Here is a 12288-nt window from a genome sequence, read left to right as displayed (position 1 = left end):
GGCGAGGCAGAGAGAGATGGGGTAGGTGGAGAGAGAAGAGGGAGGTGGAGAGGGAAGGGTGAGGTGACAACAGAAGGGTGAAGTGTAGTGAGAGTAAGTTACACACAGGGAGAGGTTTGCGAAGTCAGGGGAAAGAGAAAGTAGGATAAGGTGGAAAGAAAGGAGAGTAAGGTGAGACAAATATGAGAGTGAAGTGAAGAAAGTGAAAGGACATATGGAAAGTGGCGGCTAAGGTTGAGCGAGAGTAGTATCATGTAAAGCGAAGAGAATGAGGTAAGAAGAAGTAGAGGCTGAAGTGAGTGGGACAGCAAGGGGAAGTGGAGAGAAAGGAGGGTGGAGTTGGAAGAGAGGAGGGTGAAACAGAGAGAAAGGAAGGTGGCCTGGAGAGAGCAAAATAGATCAAAAGTATAGGTTCAAACCTTGAGAAATACACAGTTAAAACTAGTAGTCAGAATCTGGCAATAGGTATGGTATGCAGCTCACACCCGTACAAGACCACCCAGTATGCACAGACCCATCTCTCAGACACCCAGGAGCCTCTGGACAGCCACACTCATCTTTATGGGCTACCTATTTTTCTTCATGGGCCACCCAGATACCAAATCCTAGAGCCGGGCCTGGTGTGGATGTGTACTTCAGCAAGGTGTGCTATGTTCTGGCTACACGTGTAGACGTGCTATTTAAGAGACGGTTTGCTGGTGTACTTCAGAGAGGTCACGGTGTGTTATGTTCCGGCAGGTACACGTGTCTTTCAGACAGGTGCAGTACATGTTGTATGTGCATGTAACTCAGTGAGGTGCATTCTCTTGTCTTCTTATAAATAACAGCTGCAGTGTATACCACCCAGGTGCTGGTGTCCTTCAGAGGAATGTACAGTATTCTGTTCTGTACACAAGTGCACTTCAAAAAGGTGAAGTATATTTCACCCTGTGCACGCGTGTCAGTGACAAGTAATAAGGTCCACCATGTATGCATTTGTGAATGGGGTTTTAAGTGCCGGTGTCCTTCAGAGATGCGCAAAGTGTTTCTGTCTGCTCTCCACATGCCTTAATGTTTCTGTTCAGAGGCATGTTGTGTGCATTGGTATGACGGTTTATAGCTGGACATGCTGCCTCTGAAAGGGAGTTAAACTAAGACTTATGATCAGCCCCTTGCACCCTTTAAAGGTACAGCTTTTGGTCACAAGGCTGTCAGGGACTGCATACATGGATCCTTAAACGCTCAAGGGCCTATTCGCAAAGGTAAATTTACTTGTGTAACTTTTACTCATGTGTAAATCTACTCTTGAAACTAGGTGCAAGTCTGCACTTTTGCACTATTCACGATTTCCAAGTCAACATCTAATTGTGGACTTACATGTCTCAACTCCTCAGTTCAGGGATTGGGGGCATCTAAGCTCTTTTTGTTCTGGGCTCTCATTTGATTGGGAAAGACCTTGGCCAAGTGTCTTTACGTACCAGGCCCTGGCCTTCTTGGATCCGCAATGCTTTCTGGATCAGTGCCTACCTGGGTTGGACCTGGAATACAACTTGGCTATGTAAGTGTCATGTATGCACCTTCATTGATTATGTACTGGTTTGACACAAGGAATATTAATTTCCAAGACCCTGTTGTCTCTATTTATTCACCATTGGTCGGTGCCTGTCGCTTGACATAATTTAAAGGAAACCCATCAGGATAGTGACATGTGAATTCCGGTATGGTTGTGCAGTGCACTAATCAAATGCTTGGGATGTCTGCATCACACTAGTTGCATCACTTCACAGTATAATATCTAATTGCTCTAGTTGTGGGAAGAAAACTTTTTCAAAGAGATAGAATTATTTATGCAGTATGTAAAGAGGTTTTAAAAACAGCGATTTAACAATCGGTTGAGTATGTTTCAGAGGCCCTGGGAGCCAGCACACTATTTGGGTTTAATAGAATCTGTGTAGAAGTTTGGAAATCTTCCTGGTTTGGCTTTCAATGTTGGGGTTCTTCCAAGCCACTGCTGTGCTGTGTGTGATAATAGTTTGATTTTTGAACCAGGCAGGTTCTTCTGGTTCCTACTGACTACTCATGGGCCATTATACCTAAGGCGTTCGGTTTTCCGTTTTTACTGGTTTTTACAGGTTTTTACAGATAAATACAGACAGAAAACAATGTGTTTCCTGTCTGTATTTATTTTTAAAAGCGGAAAAATACTGAAAATAGTGCTTCTTGTGAGAAACTCTCCATGCTGTCTTTCATGAATCCTAGGCAACAGCTGAGCAGGCAGACAACATGGAGGGTTAAAATACAGAATGAGATTTCCTTAAATATAGGCTTATGTTAACATATATTGGTTGTATGATGCTAATATGTACCTGTGAGTGTAGTCTTTTGTTATACGTGGCTGCTTCGTTTGCTAAAAAGTGACAGGCATCCATGTTTGAGTGCACGTCGAAGAGTTATATAAACACAGAAATATACCATTGTACAGCTACATTTATTCTTAAAACACAAAACAGATATGGATAAATACCAATAAGATGGACCAAAAATAAATTTGAATAAATACAGAGGGAAATGTAAAAAAAAAAAATACCATAAAAACGGGAGCCCTAATTATAACCAATGACAGAGGAATCCATAATTCTTATTCTCAAATTGCCTTCCTTCCTTTACCACTCAGTTTCTTTTTTGTATTTCATGTTTTCATTTATGTTTTTAATTAAAATGTAAGTTAAATGTTATTTGGATGTAGGTAGACCATATCAGTGTAATGTTATCTGATGGTAATATGTACAATAGACATATGTATTACAATCATCTATTCTATATGTATTGGCAGCTCTTATTGCTTGAATAAAATATAATAACATTAATTGAAATAAAAAAGAAAAGTAAATCGTCCCAGTTGAACAATGGCAAGTGAAAGTGACAGCCATGACTGATGTAATGATCAGATAAATGTACTTTCAGCCTGAAAATATGATTAGAATGGCAGACACTGGAAGGGACTGCAAAATGCTTTGAAGTTAAGATCTGCCTCTATTTACAATGGCTGGGGTTCTTATGTGTCGGGTCCTAAGTGGTCTGTTATCTAAACCTAAAAATAAGGGATGATAGAAAATGATTACCCTCACTTCTAGATGGATTTGGGACTCCCCCTACGCGAACAAGAAATTAAGAAGTTACCAGTTCATTAGAGTCTTGAACACAATGAGGGTAGGACATTAGCTTGATTTCATCCCTGTTCTTCGCTGGTTAAGATTTGGAATTTGTGACAAGTTCATAAACCGTAATCAATTGGAGAGCTCCTTTGGAAAGCAGGAGAAGCATTAATGCATATTACTAGTTTTGATTACTCATCACCCAGTGTGTACTCAATACCTTAGACACAGAGCGACATGGCTGAACACATGCAAAGTAGCCCTAAAACGTTTAAGAGGACGGGGAATGGTGGCTCTGTTACATCCAATTATCTAATAACTTACTGTTAAGATACAAGCTCAATCCTACCTCTGAAACCTCTTGTGAGTGGATACCATATTATATGCTCTCAACTGACCTTAAACAAATGGCTACAATTTACAAGCCCATTACAAAACTAATGTAACATAGCATATGTACTGTGCTGCTTAGATAGATTTCATCCCCAAAAGGATGACTGCTCACTTTCTACTGTGCAGCTTGCTTAGACTCACTGGAATGCTTATTCGCCTCACCTCTGTATCTGCAAGGGTGCAGTACTATGGCAGTCTCTCAAGGATAGGCTGATAGTCCTCTCTGACAGACACTGCCTCCACTCAACACGTCCCCCTGTTGCCCTGTAGGCTAATCCGCCTCTGCCACCTACTTGCGATTGACTTTCCTTTATTACTGAAGAAACTTTGGATGGTATGGGTAACTCCACCAAAAATGCTATTTGGAAAGACCAAGGTGATTCAGGCAGGCCGTGTTTTCTTCTTCCTTTATTTAACTATGTTTTTTCACACTCCTGAGTTTTGCCTAGAGGCAATCATTACATGACTTTCCCTTGGCGACTAAACACATTTTGAGACTGATGTATGCCACAAGCCTCACTTTTGCATGTTCTACAGCTGTTTCCTGATACAATAGTGGTCCTAATCTTCCAGAGACAAACTAATTTGTAGTAGTCACCTTGCAAATCCCTTCATTAAAGTGTTTATTTCCTCACACTTTCAGTCAATGAGTTCTTGAAGTATGGGGTGCAATCCAAGCACTTGACGCACTCAAAGGGTCTGAGAAATTAACTTGAAAACCATTTACTGTGTTTAACAATACGTGATTATCAAATATATAACATTTGAGCAAATACTTCTTCTCAATTCAATTCAATAAAGCTTTATGCAATTACTTTCAAAATAATCATAAAAGCGCATAATGTCACACATAATCACAATCTGTTCATCTTTTAGAATATTATTTAAAAATACAATCAAACATTTGAATTTAAACACCGTCCTGTGGCTACCTATTGTACATGAATAAGAAACAATTTCATATTAATAAAAATTCATATTAACATAGTTTTCCTACATTTGATAACATATTTTAACAATGCAGATAGTAACCTTATAAAATGTTTGTTCTCTAAAGATTGCAATATTATAAAAGCGGGATGACATTGTCTGAGGCCAAGTAACTTTAAGATTGGTAAGATCCACCTTTTTCTTTGTACATGATACAATTTACTGAATAAAAGAACGTGCAATGTTGATTGTTGAAAAACATCATCACATGGACAGCTGCACATGTCTCTGGACCAATCATTCGTAATATGGAAGCTTGTTAATCTGTGAAAGATCTCTAATCTTAATCAGGTCAGTAGTAATCGGTCATATCTGCTGTGAGTATTCTTAAAATACGGCTGGATACTATAGGTGGTCAGTATCATTTGACAAGAACGTGATATCCTCAGCTGTAGGCGAAGCTTAAAAAACTGGCTCTTCCAACAATAAATGAGCTGTCTCGTTGCTAGCTCTCATATGCTCTGTCAAGACAGCGCCAGGACACTCCCTGGAGTAGCTGCGCCCTCTACAAATAACATAACATAACATAACATAACATTCACCAGTACCGTTGGCTTCACTATTTCATTTCTTCTCAAAGCTGGCTGTTAAGACATATGGCTAAATGATGGTTGTGATGTTAATTCAAATAACATTTTCTTCTATGCACACTATAGCCTAAAAGGAAATGAAGAACAAGAGAGCAGCTTTAAAATCTAGGATACAAGATGGAAAGACATTTTGCAACAAATACACTAACAGCACCAAAGCAGTGATGGGATCAAAACAAAGTAAATATATGCGAACAATGAGAGCATTAGTCACAAGTCATAATCTCATAACAAACAGAGGTCAGAGATGAGATGTAGGGCTGCCTTGGGGTTTATATGGTCATTTTGAGATCATTCCATTGAGTGAGACCTCAGCAAGAGAAAACCTGCCCAATGGTATCTTTTATGTTGTTGTTGTTGTACTAAATCCTCACTCATCAATGCATGGAGCTGCCAACCACTGTTAAATCAGATGAATAGGCCTTCACTGTGATCATGATATTGGGCATGAGAAAGTGCACACTCAAAGTATCTGCCATGCAACAGACATAATCTATGACTTTTAGTGATATTATACATGATAAGACACAAGGCGGAGTGATTCCAGGGGTAACACCAATCGACTACAACTTTAAAAATGTATGAACAGTCATTACGATTAATACAATCTACTTCTCTAAGTATATTACTATTTTCTTGTTTGCCAATAATGCTATTGTATGCTCAATTGTTGCTTAAGAAGCTGACTTTATATGTACAACCTAGTAGACACATTGCTTGCTTACTAGAATCAAATAGTCCATAAGCAGACTTGCCAATCAGGAATTTATAAGGTTATATTTCAGGACAGTGACCCTGAAAGCTGGTAAGACTGGGGCAGCGTTAGTCACATGTCAGGCACACCTGACGTGGAGCCTCCTATTCAGCAGCCAAATCACCTTCTAAAGGAAGTGGCCCAGCAACAAATTTCATGGTTTGCAGATGGACTAGTATGCCTCTAACAGGCTTGTTAAATGTGTAGAAGAGCCTAGCTATAGCAGACATAAAGCCCTTAATGTTGCTTCAGTTAACCTTGCATGATTTAATTCCTAGGTGTTTACATTTTATGTGCTGACACTGCATTCTTATGGTACAGGTGGCTAATATTTTGCTGAATGGTGTAAAGTATGAGAGTGAACTGAATGGATCGGGTGAGATGTCTGGGCAACCGCTTTCCATGAAACGCCTGTGCTCGACCATCTGCCACATGCCAAAGGCCCTGCGTAACCTCTGCATCAACCACTTTCTAGGTAAACTTTTACAAAATCCTATTCTATGTCTTACAGAATTAACTACTAGCTGTCTAACTTCCAACAATACTATTAAATACTGAATATGAACATGTTTATTTTGGGCAGATTTAGAGGAAATAAGGGTGACCATAAGCTCCCCTCTCTGTAAACCTTCCAGTACATTTGGGAGATATATATCTTTTACAGATAAACTTTAAATAACTGTGATAATTAGTTCCACCAACTAACTTCACAGTTGGATTTTTTTCTACTTGGTATACTGGGCATACCTTTGGATAGGCTGCGTTCTACAAAGTAGCATGTCTCCCCATTTTAATGCGCCAGCATTTTTCCACACACACAGGGCTAAGTGGTCTATATCTCTACAGACGTTACAAGGGGCATTCCACCTAGCATGATTTCACCAGGCACATCTTATGGTTTATATGCATTTAATGTTAACTAGTTGTGTGTCATGTTACTATTCAGCTATCCTTACATACTTGGAACTGTAGAGTTTCAATACTTCTACATTTTCCATAACACCATACACAGAAATTCAGTTTTTGAGGTCCCGTCACCTAATTAATGTTAGCATTCTAGACAAACCTTACATCATGGACATGCCCCGTGTTAAGTGACCTTTCATCTCATTTAGGTTGGCATGACAGCACCAGTAGTAGTACAAGTTAAACTCTAATGAAAATTGACTTTAAATAAGGATAGCCATGTTTACTTCTTTACATTGATATTTCTTTATTCAATACACTGTTTGAAACATTTTCACTCAGTAAATCATTTTAACTCAAACATGTATATTTATATTGCAGCTTTTTTATTTAATGACTGTGGTTATACAGTTGGGTGCATTTCAGCTTGTTTGAAGTAATCAAATATTTGTGCATTTTTTTATGCAATCTCTTACTTGCAACTATTCTCCATAAGGAAACACTTAAGTTTTCTACCTGGTTTTCATCTCATTCATTTAAATTATTTTTCTATATTTAAATGGAATACTGGGTATGCATTATGAGTTCCTTCTATATTTATTTGTTTGTGATCACAAATATGTATTGGCGTAGGGATGTCTCACACTTTGGTATGTTACTTGAGATCTTGTATTTCCCTTTTTGGCAGAGCATAACAATTCGTCTCAAAACCTCACAATTTTGTCATCAGTGTTTATAATGTTATTTGCATTTCACAGATAGATATGTAAAGAATGCTTGCAATTCCCTTTGTCTAGCGTCCTGGTATCTTAAAAGTTTTATTAATGATAATACGTACATATATTCATATTACCTTTGAACTTAGATTGTTGTTTTTTTACAAACACCTATTTTGAACATTGCAAGAAATAAAATAATGTAAAAACAAAATATTTCAGGAATTCTTATTTTACTCACTTACTGAAAAAAATCTGCCTGAAAAAAATACATTATAAGATGTGTTTGCTAACTTCTATCTCATTCCTTTTTGTAACTTGAAAAGTTGGGGCTCTTTGTTTTTACAAACAACAGCTTTTTCAGGCATTAGTAGTTATTAAATAGTTTAAAACATATGAATTGCTAAAGAACTGTTAAAATGTTATAGAATAAAATAACATTTTCAGATCAAAAGAATTCTGAACCTGTTGAAATGACAACATTTCCTGTGAGAAAAACATGCCAAAGTATGCAACTCTAACTTTTGGCCTGGATGGCATGCGCATTTCTGATGTAACCTATTTCGTATTGCTTAATGCCACTTTGGCAATACTATACCAAGTTTTGTGTAATTCATTTTTTATATAGTAAACAATAAATATTTACCATAATCATTAGCACTCAGCAATCAATCCATCCCAAATACACATAGTCACCCACTCACTGTTTAGCTTGACTGTAAAACACCACTAGTAAATACATCATTTTAATTCAAAAGTCATCCAGTGATGTTTTTAATTTTAAATTAAAGAAATGTAGATCTTTTCAGAACATTATCATACCAAACTTTCATAACAGGTGGCTTAGACCATAGAATATAATATAGGGTGGTCTGTATATTACTTCTATAATTCTACTAAAAGTAAAATACACAGGTGTACATAGATTAGTATTTAAAATAGTTTCATGCACCAAGATAACATCAGCAAAGTATAAAACATGATACTGGCAGAGTATTACCACATGATTATGGTTATGACTTTCTGAAACAACACGGGCAATTAGGGATAGTAAACTAATGACTTTTAAATAATGTCAATCATCTTGGGTTAAAATAGGTGTTTGCTGGCTAGTCTGACCTGGTTTGAAGGCTCACTTCAAAAACATTCAGCATTTTGTTTTCCTAAGATTGTACCTTTTGTGCTTTGTGAAAAGAGACAACTCAGTTGGTTGATGTAATATTATTTTTCACTAGCTCATGCTTAAAGAATGTAAGAGAGACATCCAGAACTGCCACCATGTCATGTTAATGTACCATGTTATCTTTCCGAAACCCTAAAATGTTCCTTAAATGTGGAATTAGTAATGAGTGGATTTCATAAAAAATGTAGAGAGGACAGATGTAATAATTGCTACCTGTTGCATTTTTCCCATGCACCCAAAATAGCCTAGTAGTTAAGAATCATACTAGTAATTCATTGAAAATATATGTCTCATTAAGAAGGGCCTTCTCAACATAAATATAGATGATACACTGACTAAGAACAGTAAGGGCCCGATTCCTATCTCGCTAGGAAAGCCCTCCGTACGACTCGGATTCGGAGGGCCTTCCGAGTGAGACGTGGTTCGGGTGTCCGAACGAATGAGTACGATGCTGCCCTATGCTTACGGACTCTGTTCGCTCGGACTCCCATTAAACTCTATGGGAGCCCGTGTACAGGTGCGTATATAGGCTCCCATAGCAGAAATGGGGTGGGTGGGGAAAAGCTTTCACCCTGTGGCAGGATCCCCACGGTGCTCGCCACACTGTGAATGCCTGGATCGGGGGGACCCATGGGCACACTCCTGTGACAGATTCAGAGTGCCCCGGGTGAAGGGGGCCTTCTACGGCCCCCGTAGTAAGCTTCCGACAGCTGTTTCATCTCGCTGAGACCGAGGCGAAGCAGCTGTCCAAATCCTGCATCGTTTTTCCCTTTGTCGAATTTCGGCTCCATTGCGCGGCACGATTTGGCTACGAACGAGTCGTACGGATAGGTTCGGGTCTCAGAAATGGTTCAGGGGGCGCATACGCGATCTTCGCATTGTATTTGGTCGTTCCGACCTGTGTATGATTCGGTCATAAACAAGGGCTACGAATTGGATCCGGGAAAGCCAAATCCAATTCGGAGGCCTTCCGCACAACATTGGAATCCGGCCCTAAGTGTTGTCAGAAACATCTTCCATTGGGTAAAATATTGGGTCTCACCAGTCAATCAATCAATCAATCAAAAATATTTATTCGGATATGATATATCCATAAAAGGACAGATAAAATCAAACAATAAAACCATAGCCATACATTATCAATAAGAGTTAGTGCAATATCTTAAAAGAAGCAGTTTTTAATATAGGCCATGAGTTATGTGGGGTATCTTCCATGAGAAATACAATTAATTATAACAAAAAAGCAAAAATACAAAAATACAAATGTTAAAAAACAGTTAACATAATGCGATTAATATACAATTCAGTCAGCCGTCATGGAGTACACATAGATCTGCGTGTGCATACGACTGCTTTCAAAAATGAGCCGACACAGAAGATTAATTCATATTCTTCCAATCTACAGATTTCCTTGTGGGCGACTTGGTAATCAGTAATAGCATGTTTCTTAAAAAATGGCTTCAAGAATCCTTTTGTGAATTTAGAATAGTAACTACAAAATAATAAAAAGTGTAACGATGTTTGTTTACTTCGTTCATCGCACGGGCAGGACAGCTCATCAAGGTTAGCATTATATCCTAGAGGGAAACATAATAGAATTTCAGAGCGCCAGCCCTTCGGCGGAAGAACAGGCCTTCTCTCTCAATGACCTATGGGTTTTAAAAGGTATCTGGCTGGCAAATTGGAAGTGTCCTCAATAGACATATACCTGACAATTGAGGATTCTGAGCCTCTTTCCCATGTCTGGCATCACTATAGTGTTAGTACAGAGCTTCTTGTAACGCTTTTTTGTTTATGGCCTCAGAATCGGATGGATTTAGGAAAATATGCAGAAGTTTCACACTTTTTAAGCTCTCTTTTATGGCAGCAAGCCAAGGTATATCCCCGCCCTTCTCGCATTTAAGAGTCAGTTATTATGTCTCTAGTAAGAGTTGCTGCCGAGTTTTTCCAAATTGTCAGCCAGAATAGGGCCGGGCGGGACCTAATATAATCTTCAACATAGGGCAGTTTTGGGGGCATGGCTAGCAGGCAAGCAAGATGGCCGCAGTCTCATCGAGCTCCGTGACCGACGGGGCTCCCCCACAGCAATCCACTTATCCTGGCATTATACGGCACTATCAACCAAAACGGTGAGCCTGCCACACAGATTGAGCCACTCCGGACATCCCGACAGTGCGACAACAGCGGAGATAAGACGGTGGGGGAAACGCGGCCTGGACGCCACGTTGAGACCGGGGCCTCGATTTCCAGCCAGCCCCACAGTGGTGGAAGTCAAGGCGGGACGGAGAACGGGCAAAAAACGACTGCGCAGAAAAACAATCCTGGTAGCGAGCAAAGCCCTCGACTCACACAGTGGGACGCATTCAACCTGGAGAACGGAGCAATGGGGTCTGAGGAAAGGCGGCCGCACCAAGCCCCCTCAACATGCAAGTAAGCGCAGTTCAAAGCGACAGCCGGAACTCGGAAGACACCCGCTGGGGGTAGTGGCATGCCGGGGCCTGCTGGGAACTATGGGAGCGGGATCCAAAACAGCGGAGGTATTCAAAGGGTCTGGAAGCAGCCACCACAGAGGGCCTCAGGACAAAGCTTAGAGTGATGAAAGAAATAACAGCTACAGTGCCCGAGACTAAAAAAAAGGAAAATAGCTAGCAGAGACTTTCCCCCCTGACCATCATAAGGCCCACGCAGCGGAACCCCCTCCTTCGATCGCTTACCAGTGCGGGGAAATAAGGGCCCGATCATTCACCAAACACAAAAGCCAGAAGCCCAAATCACCGCAAGGCATGCACATAAACTCCCACCCACAACAGCTAAGGACAGGCAGGAAAGCCGGTAGACTGCGTGCACAGACAAACTACACAGCAGGCAACGGAGACTACCACCTGCACCAGATAAGCCCTTGCGCAAAATAGGGGAGCACAATGGCAGGACGAAGCCCCAGGGGACAACCTGCGCCCAGACTGGACACATTTGCATATACAAAGGACTTGTCAGAGCCCCCACACATGGATGCAGTGCAGGCGACCGCCAGAACTGCAGAAAAAGCGGAAAGGATAGATGAAGTGACCCTTACAGACGTGATGGCTGCCCTAGGAACAGTCCAGTCCTCAATTGGCTCGATTTCCACAGACATTTCCCTAATGCGAGCAGACTTCGCGAAAATGTCAGACAGGCTGGTGGGGGTTGAGAAAACGATGACAGGGCTCTCCACTGATACAGTGGCCTTGCAGCAGCAAGTGAAGCCCTGGAAGCTGACAACAAATTGATCAAGGCTAAACTGAACAATCAGGAAGGCCGCTTTCGGCACAACAATGTGCGCATAGTTGGCGTACCAGAGAAAGCAGGGTGACCAGCCCTAGATCTCTTCGTGGAGGACCTAATCAAGAACCGACTTCAACCACAAGGACTGTCCAACTATTTTTCGGTAGAAAGAGCACATCCGGTCCCAGGAGGCAAACCACACCCTGGGGCACCTCCGAGACCAATTTTGGCGCGCATCTTCAACTTTCGCGATCAAGACGCCATTTTACAGGCAGCACGCACAGCACCACCGATAAAGATTGACAACTGCCAGATAAAGCTCTATCCAGACTACACGGCAGCGGTCACACAACAAAGGTGC

At 40.7% G+C, this 12288-nt stretch overlaps 1 protein-coding gene across 1 annotated transcript in view; it reads left to right on the top strand.

Annotated features, from left to right (window-relative positions):
- Positions 1 to 12288, top strand: part of SLC45A1 (solute carrier family 45 member 1) — a 287191-nt gene that overhangs the window by 225055 nt on the left and 49848 nt on the right. Inside the window, exon 6 of the mRNA XM_086921904.1 lies at positions 6183 to 6336. Coding sequence (XP_086778030.1) covers positions 6183 to 6336 — 154 coding nt within the window. The remainder of the gene's footprint in view (positions 1 to 6182; positions 6337 to 12288) is intronic.

This window comes from Lissotriton vulgaris, chromosome 5 (assembly GCF_964263255.1).
Source record: "Lissotriton vulgaris chromosome 5, aLisVul1.2, whole genome shotgun sequence".
NCBI lineage: Eukaryota > Metazoa > Chordata > Amphibia > Caudata > Salamandridae > Lissotriton > Lissotriton vulgaris.
The sequence above is the reverse complement of the archived record's forward strand: the minus strand, read 5'-3'. Positions and strand labels throughout refer to the sequence as shown.